This window comes from Macrotis lagotis, chromosome 1 (assembly GCF_037893015.1).
Source record: "Macrotis lagotis isolate mMagLag1 chromosome 1, bilby.v1.9.chrom.fasta, whole genome shotgun sequence".
NCBI classification, from domain to species: domain Eukaryota; kingdom Metazoa; phylum Chordata; class Mammalia; order Peramelemorphia; family Peramelidae; genus Macrotis; species Macrotis lagotis.
The window spans coordinates 692,172,409-692,191,174 of NC_133658.1; the positions used below are offsets into that span (position 1 = coordinate 692,172,409).

Below are 18,766 nucleotides of genomic sequence, written 5' to 3' on the forward strand. Positions count from 1 at the left end.
TGCCCCATTCTGTATTTTTAGCTCTCAGTCTCTAACTTGACTGCAATTGAAATACTATCTGGTAATAGGAGTGTGTGTTCTATTAGGTGATAACTGATAACAAATACACTTGTTGAATTTAATTAATAAACATAAAAACTTGCCATCAGTTTATTTATAATACAGTTCAATAAATTAAATTCAACAAATATTTGTTAATAAATACAACTTCACTTTGTTTGAAATTGCCAGAAAATTGAAGCTAGTTTTCCTTTGCATGAAAAAAATTGGCCAAAATGTATTTTTGTTATAGAAGATATATTTTTTTCTTTTTGGAATTTAAGGGACTTAAAAGTGTTTTTTTTTTTTTTTAAACATGTGATTCTACCACTGTGGCCTTCCCATCTCCTTATAAATACTTTGGAGCCAAACTGTTTAATCCTTCCCTGACACTTAATTCTGAATGTTGTGGCAATGTCTGATACAGGTTGTATTATCTTAATTTTGATTAGTATCACCTTACTACTTAGTGAGAAAACAATAAAAATTTGTTAAGTTTGACAAAAATAACAATAACCACTAGGTATAGTGGTGATATTATCAGTAAAATTTATTAAGTTAGTAAGTATTAGACAAATACCTGGTATTTGTTTATCTCTATTTCGGAACCTCTTCCTCTCGTTTCTGTACTCTCCCTGGGTGATCTTACCAATTTTTCAAGTGTTCAAAGGTCATCTATATTCATATAACTTAAAATCTATACATTACTGTAATCTCACTACATAATTTTAGTTATATATTGTCAATATCCATCTCTTCCTGGAAGTCCCATATGCATGGCAAAGTAGAAATAAGATTAGTTTTTAGAGTCACAAACCTGGGTTAAAAATCCTACTTCTGTCACTTATTATTTGTGTGACCTTGGTCATCATTTAAACCTCAGTAGATCTCAGTTTGTACATCTGTAAAATAAGAAGGTTGTATTGAATGGTCTTTGAGTTTCTTTTCATTTCTATATCCTGAATCCGGAATCTTCTTATCTTCTACACCTTCCTGTCACGTTTGAGAACACAATCATCTTCTCATTCCTCTGTGTTCATATCCTTAGACCTTCCCTCGACACTGGCCCAATTTCTTCCCCCATATCCTATCAGTTTATATGTCTTGTTGACTCTCCTTCCTTTCGCTTCCTGACATCTGACCCTTCTCAGCATCTGTACATCCTTGTTTAAATCATTCAGTTACTTGGAATTTAGGAAGTGTCAGCTGTGTGCCAACCCCTGGGTTGAGCATTGAGAGTAAACATAAAGGCCAGTTGGTTGGATTTTTTTAAAATTCCTGCTCTCTAGAACATTACAGGCTAATGAGATCTACCCCAACAGGCTAATAAGCTAGAGGATGATTGGATCATCTCAGAGAGAAGAAGACTGGAAAGGCCTCTTACAGACAAGCCTCGAAGGAAGCCAGGAGGCAAAGATGAGGAGAGAGAGTGTTCCAGGAATGGGGAACAGACAGTGAAAACACTTTGAACCTAGAGTGCTGACCATCTTTTATTTATTCAGTTCAAGAAAGTTTTATTGAGTACCTTTTTGTGTGCATGTACAAGTAAATACAAAAAAAATTTCAAGAGAAGAAAGTACTAATAACAGGAAGATCAGTAAAGACCTTCCTGTAGGAGGTGATGGGTAAGCTATGGTTTGGAGGCAGCATTCTAGTCATGGAGGGACACCTTTGGAAAGGTAGAAGGAGGTAGGAGTTGGAATGCTATGCATAGGCTATAATTAGGCAAATGTAACTGAATAGTAGAAAGTAGATAAAAGGAAATTGTATGAAATAAGAATGGAAAAGGAAGTGAGAGCTAATTTGTACAGGACTTTAAATGCTAGGCTGAAGATTCTGTATTTCACCCTAGAGATGGGAAATCACTGAAAATTCTTGAGATGTGGATGAATTAGATTTATGTTCTAGAAAAATTAGTTTGACAGTTGTTTAGAATGGATTAGAGAAGTAAGAGTTTGGATTTAAGGAGACTACTTAAAAGACTATTGCAGTGATCCTAGGGAGAAATAATAAGGTTTTGAAGTATCAATGTTAGTCAAAGGAAATGTGCAGACTAGAGAGATGCTGGGAAGGTGGTATTGGCAACTAATTACATTAGAGTTAGGGTGAAGAATAGTTGTGAATGATTATAAAATTGGATGACTAGAAGGTGCTGTCAGCAGAAATGGGGAAGTTTAGAGGAGGGGTGAATTTCAAGGAGAAGGTAATTTCAGTTTGGACTTTTTGAATTTGAGATGCCTTTGAGATAACCAGGTTGAGATGTCTCAGGACTGGAGTTAAAGTAAAATGTGGGTTTAGGTATGTGGATTTGGTGTCCTTTGCTTTAAAATGATAATCAGAGACCATAGGAGGAATGCATTAGATCACTGAGGGGGGGAGAAATGTTGAACAAGAAAGAAGAATGTTCAGGACTTTGGGGGATGGATGGACAAATTTAGTGGTCAGGAATAGAAAGATGATCCATCAGAGGAGACTGAGGAGTGTGATTACCTCTTGATTATTCTCTGCTATAAATATCTTCTTTCTCCATTCAGTCAGTTGGTTATCTTTTTTTTTTAAGCAACAGCTACATGGCAGTTTTACTAAAAGGCAAAAGACAGTTCTTGTTCTCAAGAACCTCACAGTCTAATAGGGAGACAACATGCAAACAACTATGTACAAATAATCTATACACAACATAATTTGGAAATAGACAGCAGAGGGAAGATGGTAAAATAGTTTCTTGTCCTGTAAATCTTGGATTTTAGTGGGAACTTCAAGGAAGTCAGAAGATGAGGAGACCACTCCAAACCTGTGGCAGAGCAAGTGAAAATGCTTAGAGTAGGGAGATATTCATCAAGGACATGATGAGATATGAGTTATAAGAAAACTGGATGGGAGGTAGAGGAAGCTGGTGGGTTCTGGAGAGCATCTTTGAGTTAAAGACTTTTTATGTTTGATGCTAGAGATGATAGGAAATCACTGAATTTTGAGTTGGGGTTTGACCATTATCAGAACTTTGCTTTAGGAAGATCATTTTGACTACTGAATGGAGGAGGACCTGGAATGGTGAAAGTAGCAATAAGAGTCTGTACTAGGGTGGTGATGATGTCACATGAGAGAAGGGAGTATATTTTAGAGATGCATGTGAAAAAGGCAGAATTGACAGAGGGTGATGACAACATTGGATATGTGAGTGGGATTGAGAATATAGAGTTGAGAGTGACATCTAGGTTGCAAGCCTGAAATGGAAATTGGGAAGAAGGGAGAGATTAGGGAGAAATATAACAAGTTCAGTTATAGACATGTTGAGTTAGTCTTGATGTCCAGTAGGCAATGAGAGATGGGAGACCAAAGGTCAGCAGAGAAGTCAATGCCAGAGGATAAGATTTGAAAGTCATTAATATAATTGATATATTGGTAACTGGTGAGATCACAAATAGTACAGAGAAATCGGCCTGGTACATAGATGTTCCTTTAGAAAATCTATATTTAGCATATGTAACCTGGATATGAAGATTCAGGAGAGCCTTAGGAGTGCTTACATAGGTACTAAGAGAACCAGGAGATAGTATGTCACAAAAAATCTAGAGTAGAGAGTTTTAAGAAGAGGATGATGGACAATGTCAAAGATTATAGAGTATAAGGAATTGAGTGTGAGGTCATTAGATTTGGCAATCAGAAAATTTAGTGACTGGAGTCATTCCAGTGGTCTCATTCAAATAGAAATCTGGGGCCATTAAATTATAAATAAAGGTCCCTTTGGGCTGCATATTGACACCACTTAAATCCTAGTGTTAACTGTTTTTAATTGTATTTTTACTTATTTTGTTAAGTGTTTCCCGCTGGTATTTTAAACTAGTTTCAGCTACTCTTCGGCATATATAGTAGGTAAACTAATGCTGCTGAAAATGATCATTTTCTTGCTTAAAAACTTTCAGGATAAAATAAAAAATTAATTAGCCTGTTATTAAGCTAAGTATAATATTGCTTCTATTTCCCTTCCTATACTTGATATTTAAACAATATGGACTATTCCTTGAATTCACAATTTCATCCTTTACTTTTTTTGCATTTGCACAAAGTGCCCTTCATACTTAGAATGCAATCCTTTCTTATTACCTCCAACATTCTCGCCATTGAAGGCTCTGTTACAGCTTCCTCTGTAAAACCTTCCTTGAGTCTCCTTGTTGTTCACACAGCCTCACTTCATTTTCCTTGTGTCCCAAGGAGTGGGTTGTTGGGGGGTTTTTTTGTTTTTTGGGTTTTGTTTTTTTTTTGCTTTATCCCTAGTGCGGCATAATGACACTATGTTTAATAAATGTTGATTGATTTGAATTAGAAGAATACTATGGAGGGCTTAAAAAAATAGGACAAGTGTAGCTACATTCCCACAGAGTTCTGCATATTTTTTAATCTTACTCATATCAGTAGCTGAATTTATCTTTATTTCTAAATTGAAGTTAATATGCCATTAGGAAACTTTTATATATAGTTACCATGTTTTATAAAGATTTAAAACAGAAACATTAGAGCAAGCGTCCTGATGTATATCAAGCAGTATAAATGTCTACAGTTCTACTAAATTTTCAATAACTTCTACTAAATGTGTCTTGAGTCTTTTGAAAAGAACAAAACTTCATAGCATGAAATATAATTTCTAGCATTGTAGTGTATATTAAGCAAAATTCTTGTATATAGCCTAATTATTTTAACCAAGTTCTTAATATAGAGAACACATTTCCAATTTTACTCTTAAGGTGTTGTGGAAAAACACAAAACCAAGTGTTAGAAAATCTAATTCTAATCTTGGTTCTGGCATTATCTGTATAAATTTGATCTCAATTTCTTCATTGTTAGTGAATAGGCTTGCACTAAGATATCCATTAAGATCCCTCTAGTCATTCAGTATTTATGTTACATGATTCCGGAAATGAGATTTGCTATTATTTTCTTTTTTCTTTGCTCTAGAAGCAACAGTTTTTCTAATCCTTAAAACCACACATATGCACAAATAGGAAAATTTTAGAATAATTACAGTTCTTTGAATATTAAATTATTAATGAGGTTTCTTCTGAAAGCTTGTCCATTTTCATCATTTTTCTTTAATTTTGTACTAGAAAATCATTAGCAAACAAATATTTCCATGTAAAAAGGCCGGGAAATAAGAGGATTGTATATGAAATCGAATCTGACATCTGACTTACATTTAAGTATATATAAAAAGTTTATGCAATAGTACCAATATTACCTGCTTCTTCAATAATATATATATATATTTAAATTGCTTTCATATTTCTAAAGCATGTATTGACTTGTTTTATTTATGCATACTATAAACAATTTTGAGGACCAGTGATATTCTTAGATGTTTTAAATGATTGTCTATGAAAAACAGAAAATCCTCCTGAATTTACTTAATTATTAAAAAACATATAATACAACCACACAAATAATGTTAATATACCATTAGGAAACTCTCATTTATAGTTACCGTGTCTTACAAAGGTTTAAAATAGAAAAATTATTTATGGAAGATGGCATCATACTTCTTTTATGTGGTACACTTCCTAGAGTTTAAATTCAAATGACCTAAATTAAAATCTTGGTTCTCTGCCTCATCTCTTTTTTCACTCATTTCATAATGTGGAATATAGATTCTATCTTAAGGGTCATAGTAAAGTGCTACCTTTATCTGTAAGATGTCTTCTAAAACTTTAAGTTGTTGTGGAATTAAGGTTTTTCCAATAAATCCAGATTTTTTTCCAAAATAGTGCTTAAAAAATTAATGTACAGATCAGGGTACTTTTGGTTTAAATGCAAAACTTTCTCACCAAATCCAAAAGAAAAATTTAAATGTTTTTACTTAAATATTAAATTGGAAATGAATTTTATTCCAATTCGGTCAGAATAGTTATTATTTCTAAGGAAGATCTATGCAGCATGGTATTTCTTACATTGTGATCTTCCCAAAATAAGTACATAGATCTTTGTTTTCTTTCCCACCATACATTAATTTGAAAACAATCTAATTAAGGACACTTGAGGGCTTTTGTTCTTTGAGGGTTTCTGCATAAATATACATATTTTGATCATCAAAAGAACTTTGTGTTAACCTCAGAGTTACTGTGTAACATTTTGCAATGTTCTCTCCATAATTTTAATACTCTAGAAAGTTTTTAAAAGTTTTTTCTTAAATTAGAAATTACGTTATCTCAAACAGATTTTTCCCAACTCACTTTTTATACCACATGCCAATTTGAGACCCTATTTATCTCACTGCCACTCGCATTTGAACTTGAAGGCAATAGTTAGCAATACTCTCTCTTAAGCACTGAGGAACTTAGTTGCTTAGTTCAGTAGGATTTTGTAATGTGATGAATTCCCTCTCACATTTCTGTTGATTTTGTGGGGGAAATACATTTTTTACATAATGAATAAATTCCGCTTGTCCTTTCTCTTCATTTTCAGGAAGAAGCAGAAATTCAGGCAGAACTTGAGCGCTTAGAAAGAGTCAGAAATCTTCACATACGAGAACTCAAAAGGATAAACAATGAAGATAATTCACAGTAATGCATTTGCATTTTATGTACCACCTTAATTCTGTAATAGCAAAACATGTGATAGATTATTCTCTTTAAGGAAGGAAGAGGGATGTATGCATCGCTATTCATGAAGTAGTACTTAATCCTATCATATTGGATATTTGAAAGATATTTATATCTTAATATAGACTTGTGCTTACACCAACAAATAGTTCAATTAAGAAATATTTTTGACTTTTGTTCTCAGCATTGTGTTAGAAGTTCTGAGAGTTAGAAAAAAGAATATAAATATCCTCTTTGCTCTAAGATAGTCTTCAGCCTTATGTTGTTAAATGCCCAAGTAACTGACTTAAACAGGAAAAGGCAGAGGCATTCTACTAATGGGGAAAACTGTGTTGGGCTCTAGTAATTAAGATGTCATGGAATCAGAAGATTTGTTTGTACTGATGCACAGTGAAATAAGCAGAACCAGAAAAATCATCTGCCCAGTAATATGAATGAAAAGGAGCCAACCTGAACAAGTTAGCTGTAATTGCCTACGAAAACAGAGATTGGAGGCTATAGGACAGAAGAATACCTATACTTTACTAAACAGGTTACTTTCAGACATTTTTATTTAATTCAGGAAAAATTTCAGTTCCAGAAGACTAAATAGGAAGGAAGAAGTATATTGTCATATACTATTTTTATTCACTTCTTATAAAATTAAAACTTTATTAAATTTTTTGTTTTTTTCAGTGGCATCCAGAATTTTATACCTGTTTATTTTAAGACCAACATTTCTAAAATGTAATCATGGATAAATTTAATATGTTTCTGCAATCAGATCTTGATTAATGTTAGCTCCTTGAGGTTAGAGACCATTTTTCACCTTTACCTACACATCCACAACACCAGGCACAATCCCTGGTACTTTGACCCACAATAAATACTTGTTGAACTGCTTAGTGTAGAATGAACAAGACTCTTAAATACAACAATATTTTTAAGGTATTAGAGAACATAAATTCAAATGAGAAGAGACATTATTTTAAAAACTACAGGGCTGTGTTTGATCATTTGACTATTTGAAGTGATTCTGATGTTGAAAGGAGTCAAAGAAGTCATTGAGCAATGTCTTAAAACCACCATTGCTCAGAGGACAGATGCAGATATAAAGAGAAGAGTAGCAAGCAGGAATAAAAAAGAGGAGGAAGGTGTTCTAAGCAGTGCAGTAATAAGAAAAGTCTTAAAAGTCCCATCCCCCCTTAAAAAAGGCTCCTTGGAGTAGATAGGATCTTATTATGCCCTTGTCTAAATTTTAAAAATATGCATATGTATTTTTTTCCCCAAGGTTTAAAGACCATCCCACATTAAATGAACGATACCTGTTACTTCATCTACTTGGTAGAGGTGGTTTTAGTGAAGTATATAAGGTAATGTATATTTCAGTCTCTTATTTGGATCAGTATAGGAAAAGTTGACTAAGAAATTGTCAGACCTCAGAATTATAACAATATGAAGTTCGTGCCAATGTGTGGGGTCTTTCTGGAATTTAGTGAATGTTATTAGCAATCTTATAGAATAATACAGCTCAGTTGATTGTTGTATTTTAATTAGATAAGAAAATTCATACAATTAGGATAAACTCAAATCAGGACAAATTATTCACCCAAGATTTTCCTTATCTGAAACATTAAGATAATGACACTAGGGGCGGCTAGGTGGCATAGTGGATAAAGCACCGGCCCTGGAGTCAGGAGTACCTGGGTTCAAATCCAGTCTCAGACACTTACTAATTACCTAGCTGTGTGGCCTTGGGCAAGCCACTTAACCCCATTTGCCTTGCAAAAACCTAAAAAAAAAATGACACTTGTAGTACTTAACCAGTAAGGTTGTGAGGATATGTGATTTATGTAAAACAATTTACAAACCTTAAAAGGCCATATAAATGTCAGGCATTATACACTTGTATTTTAAATAGATATCAAAAGTTCTAAATGTTTTGCTTCTCCTCCAACTTCTACCTCAGATTCATCCAGAAGTAGTTAGCAAAACTTTGAATATGAAGATAACTCTTGAGATAATTTGAAAATGGGAACAGCTTGGTAGCTCAGTAGATAGAGCACCAGCCTTGAATTCAGGAGACCTGAGTTCAAATGTGGCTCAGATAGACACCTTCAATTATTTATTTATTTATTCATCCATTCATTCAATTATTTATTTATTTATTAGGGGTTTTGTTTTTTATTCATTCATTCATTCATTTATTTATTTATTTATTTATTTATTGCAAGGCAAATGGGGATAAGTGGCTTGCCCAAGGCCACACAGCTAGGTAATTATTAAGTGTCTGAGACTGGATTTGAATCCAGATACTCCTGGCTCCAGGGCCGGTGCTTTATCCACTGCGCCACCTTAGCCGCCCCTAGATACTTTTAATATTTACTTAGCTCTGTGTCCATGGGCAAGTGACTTAACCCCATTGCCTAGCAAAAAAACAAAACAAAAATATGATATTTAGACTGTACTTGAAAGTGTTTGGACAAGAACACAGTGAATTGGAGACTCACATAATTTCCAGTTTCCTTCAGAGCAACTTTAATGGTAGTTAATAAATAAGATTTCTAGAGTTAGAAATACCCTTTGAATAGGCAAGAGGATATGAGAAAGTGTTTCAACTTTAGTCATTGGTCCTTCTGTATCTTCCAGTGTTTCACAACCCTATTAGGTTTTTGCAAGGCAAATGGGGTTAAGTGGCCTGCCCAAGGCCACACAGCCAGACAGTCCCTAAGTGTCTGAGACCGGACTTGAACCCAGGCACTCCTGACTCCAGGGCCAGTGCTCTATCCACTGTGCCACCTAGCCGCCCCTCAACCCTAATATTAAGACACCTCTTTCCCCCAAACTTTCAGTTATAAAAATAATTTTAAATTACTCTGAATTGGTCTAGACCCAGAGACTTTATAACTTGGTCAAGTTTCTATTTATTGAAGACATTATTATGCCAGGTGAGCAAAGGAAAGTATGCAAACACCCTTTTCTCTTGTTTCCAGTCTTATCCCATTTATCCTATTCCCTGCCCCCAAATTAGTGACTCCTAAGAATAGCATCATGTTGGGGGGGTAAAAACTACAAAAATCTACAAAAGACTTTCATAGTTCCTTAACTTGCATTGGATCTTTCAATCTTCAGGGATTTCATTAGGAAGGTTAGAGACTGTGGGAATTTTCTCAAGGCCAATTATGGTTCCTTAAAAATAACTTTGAAGGATGAGATAAGCTGAGCTGTACCTGCTGGTTAGATAAAATTTTAATTGGCTATTCATTTAAAAACCCAAAACTGCTAAATTTGGAATCAGAAGACCTAAATTCAAATCCAGGAGCTCGCTCGCGCTCTCTCTCTCTCTCTCTCTCTCTCTCTCTCTGTAACTTAATATAAAACTCTGAGCAAGTCACTTAACTGCTTTTAAAGCCTTAGTTTCCTGATCTATAAAAATGAAGAAATTGAATGTGATAATCTTTTAGTCCCCTTCAGTTCTTAATTGCATAACCCAAACCTAACAGTTGGCTTCTTCTACCCCGGCAAAAAAAGTGTTATTCCCAAAGAATCTTTACACAAACAGTCATTATCCAATTAAGAATGGAAACTTGCCCCTAATGATTTACATAAAGTTTTATGTTATATAACTTATGTATTTCTTCATGTCCTTCACAGCATTTACTTTGCATTCAGATTTTTTCTATTCATACTAGCTTTACTATTCTTGATTTATTCAGTGTCACCTTTTAGTGACAACAAAAAAAAAACAGCCCTGACCATGAAATTTGGGGTGGATTTTAAATCTTTTAGATATAGTTTTTGAACTTACATACATACATACACACACACACACACACACACACACACAATCTGATGCCATTTAATAACAAAACTGAAATTTTGTATTATTTGTGGAATGATCTTCCTTACATGAATGTAAGGTGTTTTAGGATAAATGCCAGAAGCCATGCTTACTTAAAGTACACATTGAAAAGCAGTGACTCTATATGATTTACAATGAAATCTCTGTTCATGGAGTTGTTTTGTAACATAGTAAATAGCATTTTAGAACCTGTTTTCTTTAGTTCATCTAAAACAATGTTGAATGAGAAGTTCATACTTCAACAGTAGACACAATGTTGTTTGCTGCTGTCTCTTAAAGAATACTAAACTTAGGTAGTTTATATCTTAAAACAACTTTACTTAGATTATTTTTTTACACTACATTGAGCTTCAAGGACAAGGGAGCTCTCTGGAATGAGGGACTTTAAGTCGTGAAGAAATATGTTTCCTACTTTTCAAGCCTATGGTCTAAGAGACCCACTAATCTGCTGCCTTGTGTTGCTCTTGTCTCCTCAACCAGTAATCTCTGGAATAGGGCTGGAGTAAAAGTGATAGTATAGGTGAATTGTTTTATCTATTCTGCGATAAAATTTCAGAAAATCCAAGTAAGAATATTTGAACAGAAGGTGCTATATAGCTATATAGATTTGGTAGTGGTCCTAATTATTTATATTTTTTTTTTGGTAATCTAGCACATATCACATAGTAAAATTTCTGACTAATTTTGTGTACCATTAAAATGCAACCCATTCCTTAATTAGAAGTGTTACCTGGAGTCAGAGAAGTGGATTTGAAATCTTGATGGTTTCAGATTCCAGCACTTGTTAACTGTGTTGACTTACTTACAAATTAATACAACTACCTAACTTACTGGGTTAGTTTTAAAGAAAGAATTTTGTAAACCTTAAGGTAGTGGTGTGGTTGATAAGAATCCCTGGAAGGTTCCATATTGACTTAGAAAACCACAAATTATTGTTATTATTATTATTATTATTATTATTATTATTATTATTATTATTTGTGTTCCGTAGTATTTTTATTTTGTTAAATATTTCCTAATTATATATTTATCTGGTTGGTGGGTCCAGTTGATCTGTGTGTTCTTAGACACCAAGCAACTCTATCAATTTCTGTTGCTGCTACTGTTCTGCATCATTAGAGGGAGTTTTCTTATCCAGAGTTTTCTACATTGATAACATCACAGATCTACCATCCCCTCTACCCCCAAAATAACGTATAAATATGAATCATTGTTATTATGTTCTAGATTTAGTTAATTCATTTTGTTTGTTTGTTTTTAAAGAATTCTTATATTTTGAATGAATTTAATTTGCTTGGTCTTTGGCTATAATTGTACTTTGTCTTGGATTTCAGGCTTTTGACCTTTATGAACAAAGATATGCTGCTGTGAAGATCCATCAGCTTAATAAGAGCTGGAGGGATGAGAAGAAGGAAAACTACCACAAGTAAATATTAATGCCTTATGGTTCTTGTGGTAAATTGATCAAGAGTCTTTTGATCATGGAAAATTAACATGCTCTCTTCCTTTAGACATGCCTGCAGAGAGTATAGAATACACAAAGAACTGGACCATCCCAGGATAGTTAAACTATATGATTATTTCTCCTTGGACACAGATACGTAAGTATAGAATAGAATTTAGTGATAATGGCAACTAAATGCAGTGTAAGTGAATAAGAAATTTAAAAGTTGTGATAGCTGTCCTGATTCTAGGGGGATTTAGGAATATTAAATTTTTGTTATACTGTATAAAAAGAAACTTCCTAAAAAATAGGTTACCATATTGTGTTTTTCTCAAAACATATTCATCTTGTCCTGTCCTTTATTTAAAATTCTCTCCCAATGCCTGAATTAGCTTTTGATTAATAATTATAAATACTTAAGCTATACTTTACTTTTTTCTCTTTATTGGTCTTGATGTTTGTGAATTATTTGGGAACACAATTTAATGGTATATCTAATAAATACGTATTTTGTTTTTTCTCTATAGGTTTTGTACAGTGTTAGAATACTGTGAAGGCAATGACTTGGATTTCTATCTCAAACAGCATAAATTAATGTCAGAGAAGGAAGCTAGGTCCATTGTTATGCAAATAGTAAATGCACTAAGATATCTCAATGAGATCAAACCCCCTATTATTCATTATGATCTTAAACCAGGTAAATAAGAATTTATCATAATTTATCATATTTTCTTTTCTTGTTCTTTGACACTTATAAATATCACTTTCCTGATCATTTTAAAAATAGTAAATTTCTTAAAATCAAATTAAATCTATGCTAAAGATATGTTTTTTGTTTGAGAACTACTTTAGAATTGTAGTTAACTTTAGAAGCGTCATACTACTAACTTTAATACATAAATCGCTTTTAATTTAGTTCATAAAATATATTTTTATTAAATAATGAAAACAATGAAATGGTTGCAATTGTACAGATGGGGGGAATTTATACTTAAAAGAATTTCTTAATTTTTGTGCTTCTTTATTTTTTAGGAAATATCCTTTTAGTAGATGGAACAGCATGTGGAGAAATCAAAATCACTGATTTTGGCCTATCCAAAATTATGGATGATGATAGTTATGGTGTGGATGGAATGGATCTAACTTCTCAAGGGGCAGGAACTTACTGGTAACTGTTATTTTAAATATTAAGAATATCAACTCTTGGAGCAGCTAGGTGGCACAGTGAATTGAGCATTGGCCCTGGAGTTGGGAAGACCTGAGTTCAAATCCAGCCTCAGACACTTAATAATTACTAGCTGTGTGTGGCCTTGGGCAAGCCACTTAACCCCATTGCTTTGAAACCCCCCCCCCAAAAAAAAAAGATGAACATTCCCTGTTATCAAAGACCCTTTGACCTTTTTGGGGGGGGGGAGAACTATTTTCCATTTCATTAAACTCTTGATCTTTAAGGAAGGCAATATTCAAAATGAAGCCAGTGACGAAAGCATATATGATGCCACTGAAGGGTGGCAAATTGTAGATAAAAGAGTAACTGGCCATTAGAATTGAACTTTATTGACTTGCCTAGTGGAAACCTGAATGTCTTCCTCAGAGAGAACTCTTTCTGATTTCAAGTAATTTCACTATATGTTTTGGAGCACAGCCCACAAAAACAGTTGAAATAGTAAGATTTAGAGTTGAAATGGCCCTTAAAGATCTTATATATATGATTTGGCAGATGAGGGAACTGAATGAACTGTTTATGTACAGGGTGTTACTAAAACTACTAAAAAAAGTTTTAAGCTTAATTACCTTAACTAATTGATGATTGATTAATCAACTCAGTTTTCAAAAGCATTTTATCCAGGAAATATAGGTTGAAATATAGGTTAAGTTTAAAACTTCTCTTTTATCCAGAGAAGTCAGAAGTTAAATTATAAACATACTATTGCCTTACTTAGAGTGCTTTGCCATTTCCAAAGCATTTTTACATCTACTAAATTTTTTTGATTTCAACAGCAGACCTATGAGAAAGGTAGGACAGATAATGATCTTGATTTGAGCAAATGGGATTTGTCCTGAGTTCCAAAAGGCCAACAACTGTTACCAGAATACAGACAGGGCTTCTTCTCCTGTGACATGTCCTTTTCAGTCTTCCAGGCTTCCTCTTTGTGAGCTTTCTTGAACTATTGTAGTGTAAACAATTCTGAGATTCCCTGATTGTTGTTAGAAACTTCATGGCAGCATTACTTATGAAAATAATCACATTCACCTACCGGGCAATAAATGACCAGAACTGGGCATGACAAACAGGGTATGAAACAGGAAATGGACTGTTAAATATTCATAAATCCTTAACTGATATTTTATTGTTTTTTGATTTTAATATAGTATTCTTTTCATAACTTAAGATAACTTACATTTATTAAATAATTTTGTCACCCTTTTACTTTTCAAAATTGATATTGTTTCTTAGTCATATGCTTTATCTACTTTCATTCTTTCTTTTTCAAAGGGTAGATTGTTTTAGTGTTTTGTCTTTTATTGTTTATAGAATTTTTAGAATCTTGAGGACTTAGAATGAGTATGTCTATAGAATTACTTAGTAGTATTACTTTCGGTTTTATAGTTAAATCAGCTGTATAACTCCGATTTAAGTTTTCTAAGTTGGTAACTGTACCATATTCTGATTTTGTCAACTGTGTTTCCTGATCTTCAGAAAAATAATTTGCAGAAAAATTTCAGGCAAAATCACTTTTGAGGAGACCAATGTTTTCCTTTTTATGATGCTTCCCTATAAACCCCAACTCATTTCCTAGTGATAGCTAAGAAACCCAGCTATTTGTAGCAGACTACCATGATAAAAATCTTTGGATACTTCATTTTTTCCTTCCTTTCCAAAGGGTAAATAATTTTGGCTTTTTGCCTTTCATTATTTATGGATACAACATCTTGAAGATAAAGGTCTGTTAAGTCTATAGAATATTATCAAATTGCTTATTGTCAATTAAGTATGTTCACCAGTATTTAGTGGATAATTGAGTCAACCATGCTACTATTTTAAGACTGCTTAGAGTTACTATATTATCTATTCATCAGCTAGAAATAGGAACTCCAGTGTAGAAATTCACAGGCATAGTATATTATGCAAGTAGTATCTTCTTTAATTTTCCCCTTCTCTTAAAAACACTTTAATAGGGGCGGCTAGGTGGCGCAGTGAATAGAGCACTGGCCTTGAAGTCAGGAGTACCTGAGTTCAAATCTGGCCTCAGACACCTAATAATTACCTAGCTGTGTGGCTTTGGACAAACCACTTAACTCCATTGCCTTGAAAAATAAAAAATAAAAAAAAACACTGTAATAGAATATTGGATTGGATCATATATTAGAATTATAACCATAAATTTAAATATTTTAAAAATTGGGACTCACAGCCATGGCAGCGGAGAAGACAGGCACAGTGCTAATCTCCTGATCTTCCCTCATAAGTAATATGAAACAAACCTCTTAAAAGAAATCCAGGATCCTGGGTGAGCTGGGTGCAGAGGGCTGACTCATGACAGGGTTAGAGCCTGAGAGCCCCACTAGCCTGTTCAGCAGGGACAGACTAGAGAGTGAAAGCCTAAAAGCTGGGCAAGCCTGATTGGCCAACTAGGGAGTAGAGGCATTGGTTGTGGAAATGAAGGTCTTGAGCTTGCCAGCAAAGCTGGAGGGAGAGTGCCAGTATTTCATTTCAGCAGAAGCCTCTTTCTAGAACAAACACAATTACAGCCCACCTCTGCCCCAGGCATGTGAACCAAAGATCTCTCTCAGCTGTGAATAGGGAGAGCAATTACCTTGCCCTAGGGCAAAATCCACTATTGATCAAAGATAAAAATGCTCTGCACCTTCCTCCACCCACTCCAAGTTAAGGAGGGGGCCACACTGGAGAGAAAGCAACCAACACAGCCTTCTGGCCAGCCCATTTGGAGTTGCTAAATACCCAATGAGTAAAGTCTCTAGGGATCTCAACACCAAACTTCTGTGAACCAGCCCCTTGCCAACATAAGATAAGGTCTTAGTAAAATGAAGAAAGACCAGAAGAAAGGGGGATCCATAGAAAAATTCCTAGAAGGAAAAGAACCTAACTCAGAGAGACCTAGAACCTCTGAGGAGAATATGATCTGGTCTTCAGCACAGAAAGACTTCCTTGAAGAAATCAGGAAGGAGTTTAAAAATCAATCTGGGGCAGCTAGGTGCCGTAGTGGATAAAGGACCGGCCCTGGAGTCAGGAGTACCTGGGTTCAAATCCGGTCTCAGACACTTAATAATTACCTTAGCTGTATGGCCTTAGACAAGCCACTTAACCCTGTTTGCCTTGCAAAAAAAAAGAATCAATTGAAGATTTGGGTGAGACAATTAACACCTTGCAAAAAAGAAAACAAATCATTTGAAAATACAATTCGACAAATGCAGAAAGAAAATAATTCTCAAAACTTTAATTGGTCAAATGGAAAACTCTTTCAAAAATAGAATTGACCAATTGGAAAAGGAGTTGCAAAAGGTAAATGAAGAAAATTCTCTAATAAAAAGAATGGAGTCTGTGAAAACTAATGATCTCATGAGACAGCAAGAGCCTGTTAAACAAAACAAAAAATCAAACAAATAGAAGAAAATATAAAATACCTCATCAGCAAAACCACTGACCCTGAGAACCATTTTAGAAGGGACAATCTGAGAATTATAGGTCTTCCTGAAAATATTGAAGAGAAGAAAAAAAAAAGCCTTGACTTAATATTACAGGATTTAGTGATGGAAGACTGCCCTGATATCATGGAACCAGTGGGCAAAATTGTTATTGAAAGAATACACTGATTCCCCTCCAGAAAGAGATCCTAAATTGAAAACACTAAGGAATGTTGTGGCAAATTCCAGAACTATCAGATAAAAGAAAATCCAGCAAACAGCCAGAAAGAAACAATTTAGCTACCAAGGAGCTACAGTAAGGATTACACAGGACCTGGCTGCATCAACATTAAGGGATCAAAGGGTCTGGAATAAGATATTATGAAGAGCAAAGGGAGCTTGGAATGCAGCCAAAAATCCACTACCCAACAAAGCTGAGCCTTCTCTTCCAGGGGGAAAAAGATGGACATTTAACGAAATTGTAGACTTCCAACATTTCCTGATGAAAAGACCATAGCTTAACAGAACATTTGGACATCCAATAGGAGGCTCAAGAGACATATGAAAAGATTGTAAAGATTTTAAAGTGGGGGGAGGGAGTAGGTAAAGGGGAAAAAAAACCTGCTATCCATGGCTGTGGTGGGTACACTTGGGAGAAAGGTTCTTATAACTCTTGAGAATTGTAATTCTGTTAGAGAGAATATACTTAGCCAGAAGTGATGGACATTCATGATTTTTCTGTGAGTCAGATAGAATAATTTAAAAACAATACCTCCTTAAAAAGGGGGACAGTAAGGAGACAGGAAGAGGGGGGGAGATTGAATGGGGTAAATTCCATTACATTAAGAGGTACAATAGACCTAATTTAATAGAGGGGAAGAAGGGAGAAGCTGAGAACCACCTGAATCTTTCTGTCATCAGACTTGGCTTAAAGTTAACTTACACAAACACTCAGTTAAGAAACTTACCTTAAACACTATTGGTCTATTAGAAACCAGGAGGGACAGGATTTCAGGGAAACCTGGAGGGATTTGCATGAACTGATGCTGAGTGAGATGAGCAGAACCAGAAAAACACTGTACACCCTAACAGCAACATGGGGGTGATGTTCAACCTTGAAGGACTTGCTCATTCCATCAGGGCAACAATCCGGAACAATTTTGGGCTGTCTGCAAAGGAGAGTGCCATCTGTGTCCAGATAAGGAGCTGTGGAGTTTGAACAAAGTACAAGGACTATTCCCTTTAATTGGGGGAAAAAAAAGACCCAGATGTCTTATTGTTTGATCTGGTTACCTCTGAGAATTCTGTTCTCTTTAAGGATATGATTTCTCTCTCATCACACCCAATTTGGATCAAGGTACAACATGGAAACAAAGTAAAGACTGACGGAGTGCTATCTGTGGGGTGGGGGTGGGGGAGGGAAGCAAGATGGGGGGGAAATTGTAAAACTCAAATAATATCTTTAATAAAAATTTTAAAAAAAAGAAACTTACCTTACCTTTCAAGTATTAAAAGGGACAGAGTGGAGGGAGGAGACGGGGAGGGGGGAGAGAAAAAAGGGGAACTAACAGAAGGAAGGGAAGGAAGGGGAAAAGGGAAAGGGGAAAGAAAGGAGAGGGGGGTTGACATAGGAGGGCAAACACACTGAAGGTGGTGGTATCCAGAAACAAAATACTGGGGAATATGGATAAAGGGGAAAAAGTAAGGGAAATACAAATAGAGGGAAAATAGCATGGAGGGCAGTAAAGAGTTAGTAATTATAACTTTGAATGTGAATGGGATGAACTCTCCCTTAAAATGTAAGCAAATAGAAAGATATGATTTCTCTGTTATCACATTCAACTTAGATCAATGTATATCATGGAAACATTGTAAAGACTAACAGACTACCTTCTGTTGTGGGGGGAAATTGTAAAACTAAAATCTTTTTTTAAAAAATTGGACCCTGGGCGGCTAGGTGGCTCTGAAGTCAGGAATACCTGGATTCAAATCCAGCAAGCCATTTAACCCCATCTGCCTTGCAGAAACCCCCCCCCCCCCCCAAAAAAATTGGACCCTGTAATTGTCAACATTCCTATCCCACAACAGCTCTGACTTTATCTGTCTAAGGTATATGCAAATATTCCTTAAACTTAAGTTTGACAGATTAATTCTATCCTTTGGAGGAACACGAACATGAAATCAAGGGAGAGATGCTTAAAATGTTGC

General features: G+C 34.8%; 1 protein-coding gene across 4 annotated transcripts in view; it reads left to right on the top strand.

Moving 5' to 3' along the window:
• The window catches only part of TLK1 (tousled like kinase 1), a 164,526-nt gene that overhangs the window by 138,199 nt on the left and 7,561 nt on the right, over positions 1-18,766 (top strand). For all 4 annotated transcript variants that reach the window (XM_074215727.1, XM_074215728.1, XM_074215729.1 and 1 more), the window contains 6 exons: positions 6,490-6,587; positions 7,897-7,978; positions 11,802-11,893; positions 11,979-12,068; positions 12,439-12,608; positions 12,944-13,079. In XM_074215727.1, the coding sequence (XP_074071828.1) occupies positions 6,490-6,587; positions 7,897-7,978; positions 11,802-11,893; positions 11,979-12,068; positions 12,439-12,608; positions 12,944-13,079 (668 nt within the window). The remainder of the gene's footprint in view (positions 1-6,489; positions 6,588-7,896; positions 7,979-11,801; positions 11,894-11,978; positions 12,069-12,438; positions 12,609-12,943; positions 13,080-18,766) is intronic.